The sequence below is a fragment of the Parasteatoda tepidariorum genome, chromosome 9 (assembly GCF_982258835.1).
Source record: "Parasteatoda tepidariorum strain Cologne lab strain chromosome 9, Ptep-v5.0, whole genome shotgun sequence".
Lineage (NCBI taxonomy): Eukaryota > Metazoa > Arthropoda > Arachnida > Araneae > Theridiidae > Parasteatoda > Parasteatoda tepidariorum.
The window spans coordinates 90,922,087-90,948,393 of record NC_141763.1 but is presented as its reverse complement, the minus strand read 5'-3'; the positions used below and the strand labels follow the sequence as shown (position 1 = coordinate 90,948,393).

The window sequence follows — 26,307 nt, the reverse complement described above, 5'->3', positions numbered from 1 at the left end:
GTGCACTGTTTACTATTACTCTTCAACACAGTTGAAAAGTGTGATAACATAAAAAAATAAGGTGAGCACGCCATCAAACCCAAAACAATACTTATTTTGCCAATGGGTAAAAAAAAACTAGAATTTATAGAAAGGAAGTAACTATAGCTTTACAAAACTCATGCCTAGAGATAGACTTACATACCAGTTTCGGTGGTACGCTACGCTTATTTGTACATACCTCGAACTGACACACTCAAACGAAAATTTTTGATCTGTCTTTTCATTGAATGACAAATGTATTTAACATTATTGAAGAAAAAAAGACAAAGCAATGTGTAGAGCAAAACAACTACTTTTTCTTACATTTTTTATTTACATAAATACTTAAAAATTTTAGTTTTCATTAATATTAAACAGGCAAATGAAATTGGTGATAGTATATATAACATTTTAAATGAGTAATATTTACTAATTTTTGAGAAAAAGTTAAATTTATGTCCAAACATTATAAATTTCTTTTGAAATGTGTGTTTAGAAGTTTTGTGAATAAGGGTTTTTTAGGTCACAAATAAAAAAAAAAACTAGAGTAAAAAACTAATTGAAAAACTAAATATTTTTAATAAGTAGAGAAGAAAAAAATGCATTTAAAACATACTAAGTTTTTTCAAAAAAGTGTCAAGAAAAATATTTTGAAATGTGTGTTTAGGAGTTTTGTGTGTAAAGATATTAGTTGAATTACGAACGAGCAATTATATGAGTGAATTAAACAGATACAAATCAAACATTCCACGCATAATATTAAATGAAAGAGGTGAAAATGCATCTAAAAATCATAAAGTTCTTTCGAAATATGACGAGGAATTTTGCTGTTAGTTATTTTAGTCGGTCGAGACTTCTTGCTTCCTTCTTTTGCAGAGTCATCTCTAACGTTAACTTTTTTCAGCAGATCTTTACTATTAAAATCCATATGTCCGTCAAAATAGAAATCATTGATGAATTCCACAAGTCTATCCACTTTGGCGGGAAACGCTGCAACTGTATCTGGTGCTATCTTTTTATCCTGATACATCTGAGGCGCTGGTTTCACTTTAGCATTTCCAGCTCCCACCCAAGATTTTACTTTCCCGATGAAAAAATCCAAGATTTCATACTCATTGCCTTGATTAGCAACATCGTGCTTGGCGCGTTCAAAAGACTGGATGATGATACTCAACATTATGTTTATTAGAACAACGGAGGTAGCCAAAGAAAAGGCAAAAAATGCTATAGGAGTCAAAATCGGTTGGGCAGCATACATTTCTTCATAGTCAAATTTCTTCAACATCAAACTAATGGTTGATTCGAGAGCATAGATAAGGGTAGAAAACTCTCGGATATACCTGCCAAGAAGAAGCCAAAAGAGAGCCACAAAAGCGAAGAACACCACCATCAAACAAACAGAGTAGCTTTGCAACTCTTTGGCGCATTCTCGCAACGTTCCACTAAGTATGCCTATGCGCTTGTTAAACCGCAACAGCTTCAGGAACTTGAGAGTAGAGATAGACATTACGATTCCAATTTGGTAGGAATACAGCTCATCAAGAAGTACCGCTTCCTGAAGCTTGACGTATCCGCTCCCTTCCGTTTCCGTGAAAATTCTAATTATCCCAGCTGTTACGAATATCTTATAGACATGATTCGCTATTCCCGTGTAAGACACGACAATGCTTATAACCTCCACTACGTTCCAATACTGGTGGAAGTACGCCAAGCCCTCTCGACTCAAACTCGCCACCTCTTTGACGGTGAAAAAAATCGTGCAGATAACAAAGATGATCTCCGCCGATAACTGAATCATACCAAACCCCGAGTGGTAATTCAACAGTCGAATGGGAGATATTTGATAATAAGGGATCACGCCACCTCCTGGTAGAAACTCTGCAACAATAGTCACAGAACAAAATAAATTAACCTGAGCATTGTAAATACCGAATTCAACAAAAACTGCTCTAGTATGCCTGTCAACCCAGCCCTCTTTCTCCAGTTTTTTCAGTTTTTCTTGTAACTGTGGGAGATCGCTATTGCTTCTTTTGCGAGTAACAAGTGCCACAACATACCCTCCGCCACCGTACCAGTCAAGTTGCCCCCAGAACGGATACCCTTTGAGCTGAGCGGCTGTCAAGTATTTGTACTCGTTCGGGACAGGTGTTTCAGTGGAGTTAACTTTAATCCAGTTTGTGGTGTACAAAGTACCATCTTCAAAAGCAACTTTTCCGTAGCCTGCACATTCGGGAGTGACTGTTTCCATTACAAAAGACACATCACAACTCTCTGAAAGAAAGAAAAACGACAGAAATTTAAATCAGCGATTTCTTCGTTCTAGGAGAAATTGAATAGAATATTAGCAGATTACATGTATATATTAGGGGGGCCGGAAAGTAATGTCGTTTCGGCGCATTATATATTCGTTAGTCTTAAAACATTAGCCATTTTTTTCGATCCATTTTCGACCCGGGATTGAAAGGTTGTTGCTAAAGAGGGTGAATACATTATTGATTAAAAATAAAATCTTGATAACAAATATCAAATGCCGTGAAACGACATTACTTTCCGGTCCCCTAATATATATATATATATAGACCTGGATGTTATGCTTACTATATACTCTTTAACACACTTTTTTTTTCATTTCTATGACGTGACTGGAGTGATTGGGCATTTAATGTTAAGGAGAAGTTTGAAGGATGCTCGTGTTAACAAAATATCGTGGCTTAATTTTAATAGGTCGTCACATTTTTGACAGTGCTGATTAAAATAAACATAACTTATGTTAAGGAAGAACACAACATATGATGAGTTTGGGCAATGTAATGATAAGCCACACTATTTCCAAAACTTGTTGATGGCAAGAAGCATCAAATTTAGAATTCTGAGTTGATCTTAGAATTAACATTCCAAATAATTAATAAGTGGCACGATATAGTTGTCGAACTTTTTATTTTATAACCGTTGTTGATCAGTCGTTGTTCAATATCGTAGCCTTTTAATTTTGAACCCATTGCAGAAGACAAGAGAGCCCCTGGATCTAGTATCGGGAAAAGTTTGCCTTTCTGGAGGATTTTTTGATGAAACTAACCTGTATTTGCGTGATATGGGGAGGAAAAACACGAAAACCTATCAAGGTTAGCCTGACGGCAAGGAAACTAATCCATGATCTTTCTACCACTGAGGATATTTTTTACGTCAGTACTATGATCAGCGCGAGCTGGGTGAAGAATTCATATTGACCGGCCAATTCCGGGATTCGAACCCGCGTGACCTCATTGGAGGTGAGCGCTCTTTCCTCTGAGCAACTTTTAAAAAACAATTTTCAAAAATAATTTAAACATATAAAAACACAATACAAAACTTTAAATAACTGTCTCTATCATCGGTTCCTAACCCATGAGTGGCATACAAGTAGAGTAGTGTAGCACTTAGCAGAAAGTCTAAGCAAAAATAAATAGTGTTGTCTTACACCAGTTTTTCGTGAATGATTCATCAATCCTAAAACTGCCCAGTACGAATCCACTCTCTCGTGGAGGACATATGTGACAGTTAAGTTAATGCAGCAATATTATATTCTTTATGAAAAAAGAAAAAAAAAACTTTTAAATTCAGTATTTACAGCATTTTTCACTAATTACTGACATATTTGTGCATGATATATGTTCATATTACTTATATAATAGGTGTCTGCTATTTGTCATTATATTTTTGTAATTAGATATTTAATAGTTAGTGGAAGTCGAAGTTTCCCCCCCTCCTACAAAATGGTTGATAAGCATGACTATAAAGGTGGGGAACTGCTGGTCTATAACATTACAAATAAACGATTCCTAAATAATCTGCCGGCATATGATTTAAACAATGAGTTCGAAGTGCAATGTTATAACTTACTTGGCTGTATTCTAACTTGTCTGAGGACAGCATAACCAATCTTCATATTGTTTCTATCATCCAAGTACAGCCTTAGGCCTAAGGGATCTCTTCCATTGTACCACTTTTGGGCAAACAATTCAGGTATCAAAGCATTGTGTGTCCAATTCCAAAAACGTTTTTCAGTATTCACCTGAAATATAATTTTAGATTTCATATCAGATCTTACTTTTAGCTCCAAAAAGTTATACTTTTAATCACCGAATTTTCTTTTCCGTTTTAGCAATGATGGCATTAGTTGCAAGGCCTTGTGCCGATTAGGTAATTTAGTGTATTAGAATTAATAAAATAATAACTAACTAGTATATAAAATATGCAAACTCGATTCAATCTTGAGGTACGATAGATAAAGGTTGACATAGTACTATCCCCACAATGATGACTTCCGGACGTGATGTGACACGCCTATTTCGATGGATGGTCACACTGAACACTTGACTTGCTATTTGTGACTGCGTCATCGTACTACTCGCGCTGTTGCTTCCCAGTCTCATTTACCCACAATGGGATTCTGCACACACTCAACTGCTTATAGCAACACAAGATAGACCACACACACACAACCGTGGTGAACTTGATACAGCTCTCACCACGAATGCACAAAATCCCGTGAACTTAACACAGCTTTCCCAGTCTTTCGCAAATACAGCAACTAGTGGTATCCGTCCATCGAATTCTATCCTTAATAAAATTCTGGTGGGGGTGGAGTATTGTGGCTTAACTACCACTTCAACTATTAAATATCAATTCACTAGTATATAAGATACATTAAAGCGATTTAAACTTGAGATACATTTATATTAATACTCCTCCACCAATTCTATAGAGTCAATAATTATATTAATATTTATAAAATAATTAGACATTCTAAGCCCAACTTACACTGAACAGTGACTTCGGAAACTACGGGTCCTGAAGACGAGGAAGCTTTAAATTTTTGGGTTATTTTTTACGAAAAGCGGGACCTTATTTCAGGGATGAGATTAGGGCCAAACGCAAAAAAGATGAATTTCCACGATAGTAAATTTTACGCAAGCGCAACCCTTTAATAATAAATTCCAGACAGTTTAAGGTAATAAATAATGTGCTAACATACAATTGTGTACTAATCTATTATTATAAAAACGATTACATTGATACTTAGCATTTAGTGAAGAATAAAAGTTACCAATTGAAAAAATAAAGCTGGAAATTATATTTTTCCTCAGTTCACATAAGAGACAATTACTACTTGAAAAACTACTTTAGCAAATTAAAACTACTGAGAATATAAATTAATATTTCATTTCTTTTAATAAATACTGTTATGTGATTTATAGCAAATATATCAGTAATATTACTTTTTAAATTATATTGGAAAAAAAAAACTTTAACAATGAACCGAATCATTATGTTCATATTATAGTCTAATCTAACTACAGCCCTCTGAAACCTATCAATAACAGTGAAGTAGAAATATATAGTAACTCCTTAACATACAAAAATTGCTATTTTAGTTTGAAAAATTACATGACAATCAGCAACTGTTTAGATAATTGTTTTTTATTTGATAAGAATTTTGCATTTTATAGCATAAATAACAGCAATTATAAATAAAATTTTGATGATGAGTTAATTAACTCTTTTTCCTCCAAATTTTTTTTAATTAAATCCCTTTTTAAGTGATTGCTTTTGTTTGCTATATCTTTTATGTTTGCTATATTTAGTCGTTAGTCCATCTTCAAACATCTTGTGACAATTCCTATTTTTTCTTCTTTGCAAGCACAGAATGTAAGTTTTGAATATATTCCCTTCCAGTTTCTCTGATGTTGTAACACTTACATATACTAATAATCGTCGTTAGAAAATGAACCTTTATAGTAACTAATTAAAAAAAAATATTTCCCGCAGTGAACTGATCGATAAGACACGGTTCCCAGCAGATCACCGAAGTCAAGCATCACTGGATGAGGTCAGCGTGCGGGTGGGTGACCACTTGGATCAGACTGCGTAGGGACCGAGGGTGTGCGGTATTGGTCCTCGTTAAACTGTGCTACCGTAAAGTGCTCGACTTCGCGCGCAGGTCGTCGGGCTACCGAAGCGGGGTGCCATCCCCTCCGCAGAGAATCAAAATTGTGATGGTATGTCTTCGGATCATCCTCCGGGATGTTTCCCAGACCGTCGCCAATAGCCCATTGTGCAGCTCTAGTGAGACGTAAATTAACAACAACAAAAAATTTACTTCTTACGATTTAATTGCGATAGTTGATCGCAAAAAAATTAAAATCGCTTTAAAATTGCGTGAATATGAATAACAATTATGGATTTTGAAATCACATGAATATGAAACTAGATATACGATTTTGAAAATGAGAAAATACAAACTGGGATATAGAATTTTTAAAACGCGTAAATACAAATCACGATTCATAATTTTTAGATAGCGTAAATACGAATCATGATGCGTAATTTTTAGATTGCATAAATAAGAATTATGATGCATAACTTTTAGAATTCGTGAATGCGTGAATGCGAATCCCAATCCTTATTTTAAAATCGCGTATAAATACGAAAATCAATGTTTGATATTATAAACCGCATGAGCAAATCAACACATTGAATTTTAAACTTGCGTGAATACGAATCGCTACATAGGTTTTTAAAAAGACGTAAATACGAATCACAATATCGGATTTTTAAATCTCGTAAATAAGAATCTCAACATACAATATTCAAATCGCGTGAATAAGAATCGTAACACGCAAATATGAAAAGCTATGTTTGATATTAAAATCGGGTGAATAAGAATCGAGATATTAGCAGATTCCAGGCTTGGGACCTCTAAAAGGCTTGTCAGAAGCAGCGTCGTTTGAACTATAAAAATCGGATCTATCTGGAGGGCGGGTAAAAAATTCGGAAAATCTTATCTGCTGCGTGTAAAAGGGGAGAAAATAGGTAAAATAAGTAAAAATGAGAAAGGATTGGTAGCTATGTTGTTTGAATTTTCTGCTTCTCTTTGAAAATCGGTGAATTTTCTGAAAAAGCGGAATACTTATAAAAAAGAAATGAAATTTTTAGAAAATCTGAATTTTTGATAAAAAAGCTGAAATTTAAGAGATAAAAGTGAAAAAAGCGGAAATCCGCTAAAAAGCGGAAAAATCTCATCCCTGTTATTTAAAAAATAATCTTCCATATATATATTATTCAGTGACAGTCCTCTGACAGCAATCTCAGCTGAAATCACCATAATAGATCTAAATTTGTCCTCACTTATTCTATTTCTTGCAATAGTATTTATCCTTTTTGTTTGTTTTTTTTATTAGCAAGAAGAGATTTTTTTATTCAATTTTTTCTTTCCAAAGTTAAATTTTGGCCACTTATATCAGATGGCAACTTATTTTTTTTGTTCGATAGAGAATTACGCGTCTTAGATGACGCTTAATGACTTTTTGATGATTTTAAATAAGCGGAAATACTGACTGAAAATAATAGAGGCAAACTATAAGTTAAGAGTCCAAAAAAAAATTATGTTTTTTCTTATGAGTAACAAAATCTCAGGTTGAATTCATTTTAACAAAGAAGCTAATTTATTAAACAATATTACTTCAGACAGAAGTACTCTTCTCCAGTGAGTTTTTTAAACAATAAATAATTGATAAATCAGTATTAATCGTTGTACAACAAACCAGGAAACCGTATATTAACACTATCACAATTAAAATAATGCTTTCTTTTAATATTAAACCTTGCTGCCCTTCTGTGTGACTTTTTGAATTAAGAAAAATTGGTTTTTAGAAATTCAACTCATCAAAAGATAGATTAACTATACTCAGAATTATTCGACATTTAAAATAACGCTATTGGTTGTAGAGAACCACAATCAAAGAATTTTCTTGAAGAATTTGTACACTTCATTTTTCTTATCACGATTATTATTGGCAGTATATGTTTCAGGCATATAAATAATTATAGGTGCACTTTTTAAAAATGCATATATATATATATGTGTGTGTGTGTGTGTGTGTGTGCGCTACGGTCAATGGAATAGTCGGTTATTATTAATACTGACCAATAGTAATAATAATTATAACCAAATAAATAATAGTCAATATTAATAACAACCAAATAAGTCTGTTAAAGTGAATAATTAAAGCGAATTTATCCCATTAACCGTTTATTATTAATAATAACCGATGAAATTTGGCCAATGTCATTCATTCACGTTTTAATTGGGGATGTTTCAGTATCGTGATCGGCCAAATTGATTTTAAACTGGAAAAGTGACCTTATGTTATAACAATATTTATTTGGACTATGGATGAGAGTGGACTATATAATCATTCATATAATGCTAATTATTTTTGTCCTATGAATACTTACATTATTAAATTCAAGATATAAGTCTCCAGGCTTAATGAATCCATTCACCAAAGCTTCTCTTAAATAGAAATTATTGGGGTCCCTGTTTCCATAACTCAGAATCATAATAACCCAAAAAAATAAAATGTAAGCCACTATTTCCTTGAGTACGCTGTACATTTTCACCTCCTTTTCTCGCTCCTTCCTAGCTTCTTCTAAAGCATTGAAATCCATTGGTTTATAAGACATATTTCTTTTCGTCTTGCTTTTAACTGAAAAAAATAAATAAATTTCAGTTATGCAAGTTTCAGAATGCCCAATGAATATAGAAATGTAATTTATAAAAAAACACAGTAAAAATCTGTTATAACAGAAAAGTCATAATATCAGAAGAAATTATCGTCAACGAAAGCTTTTCATTCGAAACAAATATGTATATTTAATATTTAGATAGAAATAAATGACTATAGGGTTGCCACTCATATCTGGAAAAATAATTCCCTGTATTTTCACTGTACACATTATACACAATATATTGAGAGGAAGCACACAATCCCTCTGTTCGTATATAAGTTATAGTAGGATAACTATACTAGTTTTAATTGCTGGAAAAACTTTGAGAAATAAGAAACTGCTCAAAACAAATACTGCTACAGTAAATGAAATAAGATTAGTATAGTTCAACTATCATCTTTACATATCCCATAGATTGTACTTTGAGAGATCAGCTTTTTTTAAAAGACAAAAATAAGAAATAAACTTCCCTGTATTTTCCCAGTTTGTAAAAAAAAATTCAAAACTCCCTGCATTTTCTCTGTTTGTATTTTAAATGATTTTTAAATTATATATATTTTTCGTCTTTTGCAACAACTATTTTTTTGTAAATAGACTGAATTACGTAGTTCATTACTTTATGAAAGGCAGAAATGTCTATGGAAATAATGTTTGAACAACAAATTTCCAATTTACAATTCATAGCAATTTAAGAATTCATAACTGAAATGAAGAATTCATAACTGAAAATTTTTCAATTTCAGGAGAAAAATTATAGCATGATAATAATTTTGTAAAACTTATGTGAAAGCTAAATCCATGAAATGAAAAAAAAAAAAAAATAAAGCCAATGGTTTGGGAATTGCTAGTTGAGAAAGAAAGGATGATAATAATGAAAATATTATAAAATTGTTTGAGTATACAACAACTAGCTGATTTATCACAAGAACAAATACACTTAAAATAAAAACACAATGCGAATTTATTAATCCAAGGAAACTATTTAAATGCCCATATCCTTCCATAGGTTAAGTTGTTCTATTTAACAATAAGTAATTTTATCAGATTGCTTACCGCATGGATCAAAAGCATATAGTTCTTTTAATATGCGAATATAAAGTAATAAATAAAAAGGAAACTTGTAACAGCCTGAAGGAAAATTTTGAAAGTGTCTCACATTCAAATAATAGATTTTGGTTGATTAGTTAAAAAGAATTATTACTATCGTGTAAGTATTCTTCATCAGCTTGGAGACGAGGATCTTCTTCATCTTCATCGGCATCATCTTCCTCATAAGCAAAAGACTGACATAGACAAGATATGACAATAGCCATAAGAAGAATCTATAGGAAAGAAAAAAAATGAATTAAAAAAACAAAGAAATCAAATTAATTAAATCCAGGTCAAAAGAAAACAAGACAAAACATTAACACTTTTGTATTTTTATCATGAAAAACAATACAAATCAAAAATAAAATGTAATATTCTCTTCTCCTATAGCTCAACAGCTCTTAGTAGGCAGTGGCTTTTTTTACAATTCCATACAACACTCTATTTTGACTTCACCTTCCACCTACGGATATTCATTATTTCCAAGTCGTCAATAACATCGTCCTTCCATCTTTTCTTTGGGCGACTTCTGAGCTTGGTTCCACTTTTTCAATATTTTTCTCAAATTGTAGGCTTGACCTAATTCTCTATTCACCTCTATCATTAATAAGTCCTATTGTTCTCCTCAGGACCTTATGTCCAAACACCAGCAGGTCATTTTCATCATTGTTCCTTAGTGTCCAAATGAAGATAGGAAACAGTTTGTGCCATTACATGAATTAAGCTGAACAACGTAAATAAAGCACAAATAATAGCACGCAAATGAACTCGCTATAGTTTTGTTTCTATAAACAAGACCCTTTAGTGTCAATATACAAAATGTAAGTGTCAGTCACGAAATGTCAGACACAAGATAAACTTAATACAACTCTCCCATAAAACAGATATGAAACAACTAGTGGTATTCGTTCATCAGATCTATCACAGATAAAATTCTGGTGGGGGTAGCGTGCGTGTCCACCACTACAATTATTTAATTCCGATTCACTATTATGTAAGAAAAGTTAACTATTTTATATGTTGGGGTAACTTTAAATAGATGAAAGTTGACATTATCGATAACTCCTTTCTCACAATAGGAAGAGCTGAACAAGATAATCAAATAGAAGAAAGAATATAAGAACCTGGTGCATGGTGGTTCGAAAAAAAAAAAAAAAAAAAACCCAAATGTACGACGACATATAAAAATTTAAAATAGATTTCAAAACATTAGAAAAGAAAGCGATGCTAAAAAAAATTAACTAAACCATTATAATTTTTCAAAATATGGAATGATTCCAAGAAGTTAACATAAGCAGCTGAAGCAGATTTCAGACATATCTTTCATTTTATTCAAGTTTAAGGAAAGCTACTACGGGAATTCTTTACTTTATCATCTATTTATATCAGCAACACGGCTCTTAAAGTTAGTGAAATTTAGTTTGTTTGCAAGGGAGTAAAGTATTTGTTAAGATCATAACAGAAGTATAATGTAACCACTTTCTAGTAAAAACTTTTAACATATTCTAAACGTTTATAAAAATATTAATCTAATCTGGTAGGTATAAAATTAAAAGAAATAATTTTTTCAGTTTTTTTATATGCTTTTATTTTATTCTTTATAACATGTCAATGTATTCACACCAAAAATTGTGTATGTTTTTATATTTGTGTTCCTCCATAAATTTCGAAATTTCTTATAATTCTGTCTCAACATAGGATCTTTTTTTTTTCCCTTGACAAACGTGCAACACTAGTTATTTAAAAAAAATGTGGATAAAGCACAAATAAAGTACAGAAATGGACATACTATAGTTTCGGTTCAATAAGCAAGAACTTTCTTTAGAGTCTAAACAAATTACTAACCATTAGGTGAAAGTCATTTGATTTCATTCAGACAGCCAGTTTAGTCATTCGAAGAGACATTCAAATAAGTCTTCACACTTTAAGTTTAGTCATTTGAATAAGACATTCAAATAAGCCTTTTCACATTCCGTTTGGTCATTCGAATAAGACATTCAAATAAGCCTTTACACATTCAGTTTAGTCATTCGAATAAGACATTCAAATAAGCCGTTACACATTAAGTTTAGTCATTCGAATAAGACATTCAAATAAGCCATTACACATTCAGTTTAGTCATTCGAATAAGACATTCAAATAAACCTTTACACATTCAGATTAGTCATTCGAATAAGACATTCAAATAAGCCATTACACATTAAGTTTAGTCATTCGAATAAGACATTCAAATAAGCCTTTTCACATTCCGTTTGGTCATTCGAATGAGACATTCAAGTAAGCCTTTAGACATTCAGCTTAGTCATTCGCATAAAACATTCAAATAAGCTTTTACACATTCAGTTTAGTCATTCAAACACCGTTTGCATTTGGTGTTTATATATTGAGGAAAGTTTTGTTTAGTACCGAAACTATAGCATGTCCATTTCTGTATTTTTATTTGGGCTTTATTTCATAATGTTTATTGCTTCAGTACACATAGGAATAAAATGCAGAAGAATAAGTGCAATAATTTAGCATACCTTTATAGGCTGAGTGATGAAAACTGATGAAAAAAATGCCACAATCAACGAAGTAAGCCATTTTGATGTCTTTTCATCTCCAAACTGAATTCCATACGCCCACATAAAAAATAGTGATGAACCAATGGACAAGATAACCATCAACCAACCGAAATAAACACACCACCATGGCAAAGAGAATTTTCTTTTGAGAGGACGAAACTGCGATTCGGTGTCATTTTTGACTGTCTTCTGTTTATTACTTGCAACACTTGAGGCAGCATTCTTTCTCTGCCATTCTCTTCCTGTTAAATAAAATAGAAAAAATTATATAATAAAATAAAATGTAGTTTATTTAATAAAAAAGTGAAAAACAATAATTTTTTGTACAAAAAAAATATATCTCCCACAATGCCGATCTAATATTTAATAAATCTTGTCTAATAGTACAAGATGGTATTTATGGATAACCCTTTAACGTTTTGAGCTTTCTTTTAAAAAGTACAAAAACTACTTAGAAAGCTGCTTGAAGCTTTTATTATTAGTTGCCAAATATAATTCCCTGCAAAAAAATTAAACAACTCCCCCCCCAAAAAATAATTTTGCGTACATGCAGCCTAAAAGAACTAGCTTAAATGCTCATATATCACAGTTTTTAATGCATTTTTTTTTTAAATTTTGAATCAGCAATTTTGTAATTAATATTAATATTCTCCAAAAGTTACAAAAGGTGGAAAAAGTAATTTTTTAATGAAAAATGTCCATATCTCCAAAAATATTTACTTCTGGATTACGAAATTTAATACAGTTACTGAAAAGATTGATTTGCTTGATTTTTTTGGATAGGGAGTTCAAAAATACTTAAAATTAAAAAATATCATATTAGATGAATTTCAAACCAAAATAGAAAGCTTTTCACGACAAATATTTTTGTAATTAAGACTGGGTTATGATTCTCAAATCGTCGTAGATAATTTCTTTTTGTTAAAAATCATAAATGCATGGGTATTGATTTGTAAATTATTTTACAATAAAATTATACTATCAATTATTTGTAAAGAAATGGCATACTTTGCTGTTTCAAAGCTTCTTCAACATGAGATGGGCGTAGAATTCGTGGGCGTGATTTTCGAAAAAAGAATATCATGATGAATGTTGGAGGAAATATCAGGAGATTGGTTACCACACCTACTGCAATCTAAAATATTTATTATCTTTCAGAATATTTAAAACTTTAGATAAAAGAAAAATAATATTTAAGTTGAAATATACATATTATACTAAATGTATCTGATATCATTAGCACAAATAAAAAAAATTTCAGACCTGTTCAAAGTCATATGACCCAAGGCTCATTATATGTTATTTTAGAATCCTTGTTAAGAGACAAATTAAAAAGTACACACATTAAGATAGTATGCATAAGCTAGTATTTAAACAAGTAAAAAGTAAAAACATTGACAAAATACTGAGGAATTACTACTGAGAAAAGCAGGACTGAAAACATTGAAACCTTCTTGATTACTTAAGAAAACAGAGAGGAAATGAAAGACAGGAAATGAAAAATGAAGTTTAAACTAGACAGTTACAGGATTTAATGTTTCCATTCCTCAGCCGTAATTCGTTAAGGTGAGTAGGATTTTGTTTTCCCTCAGTTTAAATACTAATTTACACCCTTAATATAATAACCCCGAACAATGCACTATAGTGAGTTCATTTTTGATACTGATTTTGAATTAAATACTAAAAGCAGTCACCACCCTGCAATATGAGCTACAATATTTTTTCTAAGCTAGCTTTAATGTCTCAGTGCAAGTTTCATTGCAATTCGAATTGTGATTTCTTTAGAATAACGAAGTTATAAAAAATGAAAAAAAAATTGCAACTTTTTGTTATGTGAAGTTTGCATAAAACATCCATGTTGTAGTATATTATAACAAAAAATTTGCAAAATAATTTATTAAAAAACATTAACTTAATTTTTTTTCTACATTTACTTACATTTTTCTTGAACTCTTTAAATAAATGTGATGGCATTTCTAAGAAACATATTAGGTTATATCATTAACAATTAAGTATGTTGTTGTTTCTAATGTCATTTGCCAATAACAGCAAGCCTGCTTGGTGAAACAAAGCTAATTTAAGGCAGAGAATCGAACATACGATCTCTGGGGCTGTAGTAGGAAGCTCTGACTACCATGGAAAAAAGATATCTCCCCCACAGTGTGAGTTAGGATGCATTATATAGTGGCTGACACAAAAAACTTTCTGTTAGCCAGTAACAAGAACTTTATTAGACATCATACCAACCTGTTCAGGACTCAAAGAGAGTGGTCCGAATTTGAAGGCCCCTGATGCAGGTTTGGCAGAAGTTCTTTCATAGTACATGGCATTGGTCAACATAGACAAGCAGAGGACAGCCATGCAGCAGGACACTCTCTGGACACGAGTGAAACGGCTTCGTGGGGGTCGGAGAAATATTGAGAACCACAAATGATTATCTGCCAACTTACGCTGAGAAGTAGTTGAAAACATGTGGGAAAATTCAGTTACTTGCTCCTTACCAGCAACAGGAATCAATCGATCAATCTAATAAAAAATATTGATAGTAACCAATTAGTTCCACCCATAATCAATTTGTAGACCATTCTAAAAATGCAAGCATCTTTCAAATAGCAAGCTAAATTACTTTTCTCGATGCATGAAATAAATAACATATTCAAGTATTCAAATGACCAAAAAAGAAGATACAAATCTTTAACATTTTCCAAATTTTCGAAATTAGGCGGTTAATAGTTTTATCATTTCTGTACAAATATATTTTTTAACAGATTCTAGAAAAATCAAGAAAATGTGAAACCGGAAAATAGGGCCTTGATATTATTTACCTTAAAAAATTATGAGTCTAAATTTTAACTTGCTGTTAAAAATTTGGATTCCTTCATTTGTATATTTCACCATTTTTGAAACCACTTCCTTAAATAAAATTATTTCGCTTTCATAATTGCATAAAAATAATCTTGCGTTATAAGCAAAAATTAATAATCATAAGCCATAAAAAGTTTTATTTAACGTTATGCTACTTAACTTTTAGTGCCAATATCTAATAATATAAACTAAAATTTAAGATTTAAATTAGATAAATAATATACCATTGAAAAAAACGCATTTACATTTGTGGAAATTATTAAATAAGTATTTATCAAAGATAAAGTAAGTTGTGTTCAAAATGTCATGCCCACATAATGCAACGAGCAAGCATAGCCTCAAACATAAATTGTCCACTTTCTAATAGTGAAATGACTCTTGAAACATACAAAAAGAATCACATGAAAGATGTCCACAATATAAATCATTAACTCTATGTATATTTGTTTAAATAATTATTTTCAGAGAAACACAAAGTTTGCTTCTAAAACAGCAACATATAGTATTCAAATGCTTAAAAGAACTTTTTTTCAAAAGATCTAGATAAATCATTGAATAGGACAATTTGTCAAATACCATTGAAAAGAATGTATCAAATGAAAACACTGCAATAGAAGATTCGTACTTACAATATTGTGAACGTATGTGTTTCAATTCATATTGTCAAAATTTACAATTGAGACAACAGAGTGGAGACTAATGATGCTTTTTAGGAGGCTTTTGTTTGTATTACAGACCGATTAGAAGAGACCGCTAAAATTACACGAATTTGAGGACGAATGTGGTCTTAGAAAAGAAGTCAACGCCATGTTTCCAATGTTCAAGGTGAATGGGCATTTATTATATTTTCATAAGGGAATACAAATTGATTCACTATACAAATTAACATTTGTGAATGATCCCCTAATAAGCCACATTGGAAAATCCAAATTGTCAGCACTTTATTAATCCATGAACTTAAAGCTTTATTTGATTGGTTTTTATGCATTTTGAGAAGTGCAAGACAGAAGATTATCATCAGTCTGTTTATTTTTGATTGAAAATATACAAAAAAAGGTAATGTTTTTAAAATATCCAAAAATAAAACATAAAAAAAGCATGAAATTGCAGATTTGAGGAAGAATCAGCCACAAAAAAATTGGAATACTTAATTTGGAATGTTTAAATGATCATTCAATTCTTAATTTGTTTAAATGATCATTCCTAAAGTTAATAACTGATATTCTTCAGTAATTTGACTGTACAGTTTATGACCATGCTAAAGTTTCTTGATTTTCACCAAGCTTCTTCTAATACCTACATAATGGATAGGTGTCCGTTCTTCATACTATGAAATATAAATTAGAACTAAAGTAGTTTTTAGTAACTTCTTATAATTCAATAAATTTGTATACATTATAAGCATTTATTGAAAAAATGTGAAGATTTAGAAGTTGAAGAACTATGAGACATGAGGCAAAATTTAGACACTATTACCATGCCATCGTCAAGCTCTACAGCAAACCACCTATTAATGAGAAACTCATATTTGAAGCCAGTTTGCACATCCCTGAATATTATTAACTGGCAGTACCAAGATGACCATTTCCCTGATCCAGAATTATCATGCCAAAGCCTCAGGTAGTTTAATTGACCAAGAGATCTGCAAATATGCAAAAAAAAAAATCATGTTTAATATGAAACATGCAATTTTACAACATAATTCATGTAATATTTCAATGTGTTGAAGTTTTTTTTAAAAACAATAATATATATATTTATATCTGTTCAAAAAATATGGGAGAAAAATGCATGAGATCAAAAATTTAATAATGTACTTCACTAAATATTTGCAAATAATTGAATGATTTACCCGTAGCACATTTTTTAGGCAAAGAATATACATAGGAAAAGGAGTCTAGCTTTCATTAACATAATGTAAGTCCCCCAGGGTTAGGTGTGGTCCCTGTGTATAAAGGAAAAAACAAAATTTAGGGGTTCTATAAACGGGGTTGCACCCTAATCTCCTCCTAATCAATACTGGCAATGGGGACGCATTGGGGTGAAGAAGTTTTTTTTTTATCGTTGGTTTGTTCGGTATTTTTACAGCATTGATAAACAGTACTGTACTTTTAGTTAAGAATTTTTCTTGAGGAGACATTTATATCATCCATGTTAATTAAATCTGCTAACACAGTTTGATATAGAAAGAAAGAATAAAATGGCAGTTGGCGGGAAACAGCCTGCCCAGCCATGTAGAGTTGTCTAACAATTCTGTTCACATGTGACGTACCTCCCGACTGACACTTAATTTCTTATGCGCATGCGCTGTTACTTAGTTCAAATGACACTATGCTAAATCTGAATATGTTGCTCAGACTGTAAGCTGCTTTTCTGGTATAGCATACTAAACCGAGCAGTTCCCCGCATTGGTTACATATTTCAAAAGCTGAACTTCTTCTCCTTTTTACATTCTTTGCCTTGGTGAGAGAAATGTTAACATCTAAAACAAGAACCCTCATTTTTTTTTTTTTTTTGCAGAGATTTTGATTTTTCAGATAAAAGTAGCTCAATTTAACAAACAGCTTTTTTACATTTTGGTGAGCAGATGGTGTTGTTGTCAGCAAAAATATTTTTGAAAAAACTTGCAGGAAATACACACCAAATTGAAAAAAAAGAAAGAAAAAAGATGCATATTATTTTGTTGAATGATGCCAAACTCCTGCTTTCTGCGGGTAAGACAAGTTTGCAGCTAATGTAGTTTTCCTAAAGCATTTCTATTTACTTGAGATGGAATACCGTTAGTTGGTTTTTAAAACTCAAAATTAATTATTTTAAAATAAAACCAATGTATTCTTTCCTGGAATTTACACTGCACTTGATAATTTGCAATTAACCTCCATCGGGCTGTATTTATATCACCGACAGATCGAACCACCGACGCTACTTGGCCAACACGATACTTTCATCGGCAGCTCATTTAAATAAAAAAAATCTTTGAGGGGAAAATTCCTTTTCAGAGTCTTCCTGAATTTTTTTTTTTTTTTTACCGAGGCTCAATATTTAAGTTCTTGAAAAAGCAAAAAAAAATATGCATAAATGATCATTTATATTTTTTCCGCCATATAAACTAATCAAATAGTAAGAGTATACTGGAACTGCAATGAAATGATCTATGAATGGTAATTCACTCCATATCACAAAATAATTTACAATGGGGACCGGAAAGTAATGTCGTTTCGGCGCATTAAATATTCGCTAGTCTTAGAAACCAATTCTTTTTTTTCCCGATCCATTTTCGATTTGGCATTGAAAGGTTGCTGAAAACGAAGGTGAATACAATATTGATCAAAAATAAAATCTTTATAAGAAATATCAAATGCACCGAAATGACATTACTTTCCGGTCCTCCTAATATTATAAAGTGAAAACACACAATAAACAATTACTTAACGGAAACGATTTTAAATACCTTGGGACAGACATGATGAAAACATCGATGGCTCCCCGTTGGAGAATAGGTCGTTTTTGGTCAGAAAAACACCGAACTTGGGTTTCTTCATCATCACCAGATAAGATAAAAAATACCTAATATTTGAGGGAAAAACAAGTTTACAATAAAGGAAAACAATTTAAAATAAAATAAAATACATATATAATGACATAAAATTAAAAAAACAATTGTGATCGCTTTATTTCGATCACTGGTTAGCCATTGGTCCGATAAACGCTACAACATTTCAATTCATGGGTTGCAAAACCTGTTTCAATTGATGTTTGTCCTCTTGCCGTCAGAATGGTTTACAAATACTGCCTATATACGTGTTTCAAAACGTCACAAAATACTTTTCCTTCGTCAATATTCATATTCATATTAAAATCACCGTCAAGACAATAAATATAAGATAATAATAAAAAGAATATAAAAATACTTTACTATACTATACTCAGGGGTCTGTTTAGAAGAAATTTGGGTCCGTTAACGGACTCTTCACAAAATATCTTTCCATAAAAACGGACCCTTCACAAAATAATTTATCTTTTAATCGGACCCCTCACAAATTTGCTTATCTTCATTACAGTTTTGTTTATCAATAAACCCTTCCCAGGAAAAGGGGGGGGGAAGACAGATGTAAACAAACTAGATTTTGTCTTCAGCAGAAGCTTCTTCCTTTATTCGTCCGAAATTAATATTCTGCATTCAGCAGTATTGGCTAAATACCAAATATTTGTATGTTGCATCTCTAATTTAGTAGTTGCAATTGCTGCTTAGTTTTTAAAATTTAATTTTTTTAATTATCATTTTACAGTGTTGAGCATAATCCTGTATGTCTACAATTTAAAAACTCTTTGAAAAAGTTTTTTTGCAATAACAGACCCTATTTGCACAAATTCACAAAAGCAGACCCTGGTTGAAAGAATGTGACTTAATGTTTATTTTATATTCACAAATTACGAGTAATTTTTTCACAATTTTACAAAACCGGACCTTTCACAAAATGTCTGGACAGACCCCTGATACTATAAATTATGTAAATACATAAAAAATGCCTGCTGGTGAAAATAAAAAGAAATAAAGTTTATAATAAGCTTATTTTCAAACCAATGCGGGCTAAAGAATACTATTACAATTTTTAAAAAAATATTATTTTAAGTTAATCTTGTATGACTTGACTGGTTTTATCGGTACTATACAAAACAAGGTCATCAGATAACAGAAGATTCTGTACTGCAGGATGTGAATACATGATGCAGTTTACAGCATCAAAACTGAGCCCTGTCAAGTCTTCCTGAAGGTGGGCAGTGGCATTTATTCTTTAAAAAAAACATCAGCGGGAGGTGAACTAGGAAATATATACCGGGCAGTTGAACTTAATTTTTTAAAAAAAAAAACATCAGTGCAGGGTATACCAAGTACTAACTCTATCCTTTGATCATTAAATAATAAACTTTGATTTCTTTAAAATAAATGTAAATTATTTAAAACAAAAATAATAAGTATAAAAAGTCATATAAACAGAACCTGCTTTGTGATTGGTTGAAATTTGCTTCGGTATAATAGCACACTGAAAGATGCAGTGGCTTAGGGGACAGATCGTTAGCTTCAAAATAAGGTGACTCCGATTCGAATCCCAGCGATGGCTGGTCGAAACGAATTCCACACCCAGGCGCACCAATCACAGTGCCAATGAAAAAAAAAATATCCTCAGTAGTTTTAGAGATCATGGGTTAGTGTCCCCTTGTCTCTAGGCTAACCGTGGGAGGATTTTGGTGGTTTTCCTCTCCATATAACTCAAATGCCGCTAGTTCCACTAAAAAGTCCTCCGCAAAATCAAATTTCTCCCAATATTTGATCCAGGAGTTCCCCTGTCATCTGGATTGGATTCAATATTACAGGGCTACGGAGTTGAACATAAGTAGTCATTAACTCAAAATTGGGTCGGCTATTCAATGACAGTTATAAAATAAAATAAAATAGCAAGATGAATTTTATTGAATGGACTGATCGATGTAATAGAAACTTCATGCAGAGAAATATTAAAAGCAAACAGCATTTTATTTGAAGCTTCAGCTTTCAACTCTTGTTGGTACAAAATGTATCATTATGAAAACGTTTTTAATCATGTACTTGCATTTGATTTAGTGCCAGCATTCCTTTGATGTCCGGTATACACGAGAATCTCATAAATATACCTATCCTCAGCCTCATTGTCTTCTAAAGGAGTGGCACCAATCTGCAAAGAAAAATAAAATGAACTTTTTCTCCAAATGCAAGATGTTCAATTAAAAAAATAAAAAAGTTTAAGTACAAATCTATAGAATCAAAACCTAACCAATAGGGGCTCACCAGCCACAGCATTAAGTGAAAACCCTATTGAAATCTAACAAATCACAATTATTGAGTACGTGCCATCATAATAACTAAATTCTTATACAGATTTTTTTAAATATATAATAAAAGCTATTCATGCAATACATTATATAGTTTGTCTAAAGTAAGAACTCCCCTAGTTATTCGTCTGAACCCAAGGCGGTGACTATGGCAACGCGAGGTATAACTATTTCAGCAAGGGGTGTGGGGTCATTGTTTAGGACTGGCTTTGGGTCGGGTTGGCATGAGAAAGGGGATCCTTTTCTTCGGTCTGTTGTGTTAGCCCTAAAGTGAAGAGAAACTACCCTCCCTGAAATGAGCTCTTCTTGTTTTCATAGCAACAGACCGCCTCATACTTTATGGCTGGGGGAGTTCTTACCGTAGACAAACTATAATTTTGAATAACATAAATAAAAACAGTACATAAGTATTTCTATTATGTATATGTAAAGTATTAATGCATACAGATAGATTACAGTATAACCTGATTGATGGTCAAAAAGAAAGTGAGAGAAATTGAAAGGAGATTATTAGACACCTTAGAAAAATTTCATTGTTTTAGTGCCACCTTCCTGAATAGTGATTTTGTGATTTGATAGTGATTTCCAATTGTGTTCATCTTCTTTCTCACTTAAATAAGTTTGAATTTATGACCACTAATGTGTCCATTTTTGTGGTTGGGATTTCAAAACTTTAGGCTAAGCGAGATGATTACTGAACACCCTATATGTAATATTAAAAGACTCTAATGAGACTTATAATATCGATTTATACTGTTAAATCTCTATCTTTAATCCAAAATCAAACTCTTTTTACTGTCTTTTTAATAATCCATTCCTTGTTGAAGATATTACTTAAATTCACATTTCTTGTAAATACCTATCTTAAAATTTCATCACTAAAAATGCTTGATTTAAATTATAAAATAATTCACTTAATACTTTATTAGATTTATTCTCTTTTTCTTGCACAATATTATGTCATTAGCAGATTTCTGCAAATCTTTTCCCAAATAATCCCCTCTACAAAACCAGGGGTCTGTTTAGAAGAAATTTGGGTCCGTTAACAGACCCTTCACAAAATATCTTTTCATAAAAATGGGCCCTTTACAAAATAATTTATCTTTTAATCGGATCCTTCACAAATTTGTTTATCTTCATTATTGTTTTGTTAATCGAATATACCCTTCCCAGAGAGGGGGGGGGAGAGAAAGACAGATGTCAACGAACTAAGTTTTGTCTTCCGCAGGCGCTTCTTCCTTTTTCGTTCGAAGTGAATATTCTGTGTTCAGCAGTATAGGCTAAATACCAAATATTTGCATGTTGCATCGCTAATTTAGTAGCTGCAATAGCTGTTTATTTTTTAAAATTTAATATTTTTAATTATAATTTTACAGTGTTGGGCATAATCTTGTGTCTTTACAATTTAAAAACTCATTGAAAAAGTTTTTTTGCAATAACAGGACCCTATTTGCACAAATTCACAAAAGCAGGACCCTGCTTGAAAAAATGTGACTTGACTTTTTTTTTTATATTCACAAATTACGAGTAATTTTTCTACAATTTTACAAAAACAGGACTTTTCACAAAATGTCTGGACAGAACCCTGAAAACATGAGCCGAGCACACAAAACGTGAGAATTATTCCTCTGATTTCACTAACAAAACATTTATCGAGACATTCTAAATTACATTTGATCAAAAGATCGAACTACTAGACTAGAACTCAATCTAAATGGTTCAAGGGAGTGACCTCAAATATGCTAATTTGTTTGCGTACACGATATTTTAAGTTACGAAACTAGTCACAAAAGGGCACTTTCTCCGAATAATAATATCTTTATTTCCGATGAGTTCAGATTTCTGACCTCTAAAATACAGATGGCAACCGCAATCAGGGAAAAAGGGTCCCAATAGTTTTGCAAGGAGAAAGGTTCAAAGATTGGACCCCTAAATATTCATTTTTCTTTTCCCCTATTTTGCAATATCTTGAGAATTTTTTAAATGAATTGAAGAATTTTTGCACACAATTATAAAACTCATTTATCCAAAGATAACTTTCTAAAAAAATTATTTGTGATTATTATTTATCATTATTTTATGTAATAATAATCGAAAAAGTTTTTAATTGTTTCAAATTTTTACATCACTTTAAAGAATATAATTTTAAATGGTAAAATACAAAATTGGCCAAATAGTGCCTGAAAAATTGAATAATAAAAGTCATATATTTAAAATTCAATTTTTCAGGAACTGTAAGTCACTCCGCTTTCTACATGGTATTTATAAGAAATCTAACAAGTTTCACCAAAAAATAAACTCCTCAATATGAAGAAGAAAAAAAAGATGAAAGGAAAGCAACAAAAATGGGTATGGTTTTGATCTAATATTAGATAGGGATTTAAAACCTCGTAAAGAGGTTTTTTGTATTATATTCTTCTTCAAGAGATGTGTGCAATTTGTGATGTCGAAAGTATCCACTTTCTTGACAAAGATTCTTCTCTGTATCTAAATTTATAATAAAGTATGAACTGTCGCTTGTTATAAATTTCAGTTTTAAAAGATTAAAATTTGCGTGGTGCGAAATTAGTTGGGCAAACTGGTAATAAACAAACTGTGATAATATTCATTTAGCAAGCATGCTGTGTTAAAAATGTATTTAAAAAATATAATCACCTACTGCAGCGTTTCCCAAAGTGTGGTACGCGTACCCTCAGGGGTACGGGAACAGTTTAGTGGGGGTACACATTCTAATGCGAAATATCTTGCAACAAACGAAAATTTCAAAAACTTTTATTTGAAAACAAAGCTAGCCATGAAAATTTACGATTACACACTTTTCTATTGGTTATTTTTTGCAGAGTTAATAGTTAATAATCAGTGGTGTCAACAGCCAGTTGTGATTTTTAACTTTTGTGAAATTTTTTTATAGTAAAAAACTCATTAATTTCTTTTATTAGTGATACTCAGCATTTCGAAAAATTTAGAAAGGGTACACAAAAGTCATAAGTTTGGGAAACACTGACATACGGATTCATGTTTACTATGACATTGTAGACAAACTAACAAAAAAGTTAATATTAAAATTTTAAATGATTTATTCACATAAAAAAAGTTTTTTTTTTATTAAAAAAATTGGATTGCTTAGAGCATTATTAAACAACTAAAAATACAATAGTAACATAAAATACTGATAGGTTAAAAGAATGCTGACAATTAAAGTTAAACCTTTTCCAAGTCTTTCCGATCTTTGAATCTTGCAAAAATGATCAGAACAATAAACGCAGAAAACATGACAATGATTGTGACGTATATTGCTATATTTTGATTGAATCCAGCATGTGCAAACACATAATTGAAATCTATTTGATTAGGTGTCACAAAAAATCCACTTCCAAACGACGTTAAGTGGTTACAGGCACAGCAAGTAACTCCCGATTCCACTTTACTAACCTAAAAGGAGAACAAAAAAAACATATTTTATATCAGAACACAAACCACAATTACATTGTGAAATTCAATAGAGAATCATTTTATTGTATTAACCCTAACTATTAGATATCTAAAACAGTTCTGCCACAGGGTGTTTGATGACTCAGCACTGGTATTGTGAACTTCAAATATTCGACTTGTATCTGTTCCAGTTGCAAAAAGGTTGTGCTATACTGCAATCAGATAATTCTTAAAGATAATGCCAGACCTCAATCTAGCAGGAGTTAAACATACCTTAAGGAAGTTTTACCAGGGGTCTGGATAGAAGAAATTTGGGTCCGTTAACGGACCCTTCACAAATTTGTTTATTTTCATTACTGTTTTGTTAATCGAATAAACCCTTCCCAGGGCAGAAAACATGAAAGATGGATGTAAACGAATTAAGTTTTGTCTTCGGCAGACGCTTCTTCCATTATTCGTCCGAAATGAATATTCTGCGTTCAGCAGTATAGGCTAAATACCAAATATTTGTATGTTGCATCTCTAATTTAGAAGCAGCAATTGCTGTTTATTTTTAAAAATTTAATTTTTTTTAATTATAATTTTACAGTACTGAGCATGATCTTGTATCTATTTACAATTTAAAAACTCATTGAAAAAGTTTTTTGCAATAACTGGACCCTATTTGCACAAATTCATAAAAGCAGGACCCTGGTTGAAAGAATGTGAGTAATTTTTTCACAATTTCACAAAAATCAGACCCTTCACAAAATGTCTGAACAGACCCTTGCTTACCTTATCATTGTTGTTTCTAATGAGACTTTGACAATCCAAGCTTGTCAGCCATTGGTAGTGAAAAATCAAGTCAAAAAGAAGCACCTTTCATTTGATAAGAGAGTAAAGCTAGGATGAAAGTACAACTTAGCTCAACTAAGTAGCACCACTCATTTGTGAGTTAACTTTCACAATTTAGACATAAATCTGAAGAAAAATGCTTTTTTCAATTCCCTATTCCCATGGTAATGCTCAATAACCAACCACAATTCTTTCAATTGCCTAGATTTTATGAGCATGTATAGCACTTGGTGGGTCTCAGCAGCTTTGAAAATTGAAATCTGGCACCTTTAAACCAAAGCTTAGTTACTCGGTTACCTTCATCCTAGTCGATTTCCAGATATTGCCTGCATCAGATTATCATCTGTTTTTGGACAGAGATTAAAAAGAGCAACAGTTATTGCTACACAAGTAAAAGGACAAGTTTTGGTTCGAATTTGACATATATGTAGAAATAACTTTCAGCTCGTAAGGGACCATTCAAATATTACATAAGCATATTTTTAGTAATTTTTCTCCCCATCTCCAATTGCTAACAAAATAATCAAATCACAAACTTGTTACCATGTTTATGTTAGAAGGTTGCATCTCCCCCAGTCCTGGTTTTTGCTTTAACTTTGACTTTTACTGTAGCAATAAAATTTTAAGATTAAATTCAAATAAAAGATATAACTTTTCATAAGTAATTCAGTCATTACAAGCATGTACACTGCAAGCACTCAGTGGGTCTCAGCAGTTTTTAAAATTGAAATCTGGCCCCTTCGAACTAAAGCATAGTTACTGGGCTATTACGGCTTCCATCCTTGTTAATTCCCAAACATTGCCTGCATCAGATTATGATCTGTTTTTGGACTGAGATAAAAAATAGCAACAGCTAAAAATTTTGAAAATAAGGAGATTTTAATGTTTTAATGTAAGTACTGCTCATACCCTTCCACCCCCCGGGTCAGCAAAAATAAATAAATCGCAAATCCCCTGTCAAGTACTTATGCAATATTTGAATGGGTTTCCATAAGAGTTTCAACAGCCTTCATGAAATTTTCATAGTAATGTACAAGTAATAAACGTTCAAGCATAATGCATATGTTTTAAAAAATAGGAA

The 26,307-nt window shown here is 31.7% G+C and overlaps 1 protein-coding gene across 1 annotated transcript in view; it reads right to left on the bottom strand.

The window, feature by feature from the left end:
- Positions 1 to 316: 316 nt before the first annotated feature.
- Positions 317 to 26,307, bottom strand: part of LOC122269722 (uncharacterized) — a 93,008-nt gene continuing 67,017 nt past the window's right edge. Inside the window, exons 30-40 of the mRNA XM_087152335.1 lie at positions 24,168 to 24,392; positions 20,702 to 20,803; positions 18,541 to 18,656; positions 16,566 to 16,731; positions 14,472 to 14,750; positions 13,233 to 13,359; positions 12,183 to 12,466; positions 9,773 to 9,893; positions 8,299 to 8,549; positions 3,901 to 4,072; positions 317 to 2,292 (exon numbers count right to left, since the gene is read on the bottom strand). Of these exons, the coding sequence (XP_087008461.1) occupies positions 806 to 2,292; positions 3,901 to 4,072; positions 8,299 to 8,549; positions 9,773 to 9,893; positions 12,183 to 12,466; positions 13,233 to 13,359; positions 14,472 to 14,750; positions 16,566 to 16,731; positions 18,541 to 18,656; positions 20,702 to 20,803; positions 24,168 to 24,392 (3,330 nt within the window). The 3' untranslated portion in view covers positions 317 to 805. The remainder of the gene's footprint in view (positions 2,293 to 3,900; positions 4,073 to 8,298; positions 8,550 to 9,772; positions 9,894 to 12,182; positions 12,467 to 13,232; positions 13,360 to 14,471; positions 14,751 to 16,565; positions 16,732 to 18,540; positions 18,657 to 20,701; positions 20,804 to 24,167; positions 24,393 to 26,307) is intronic.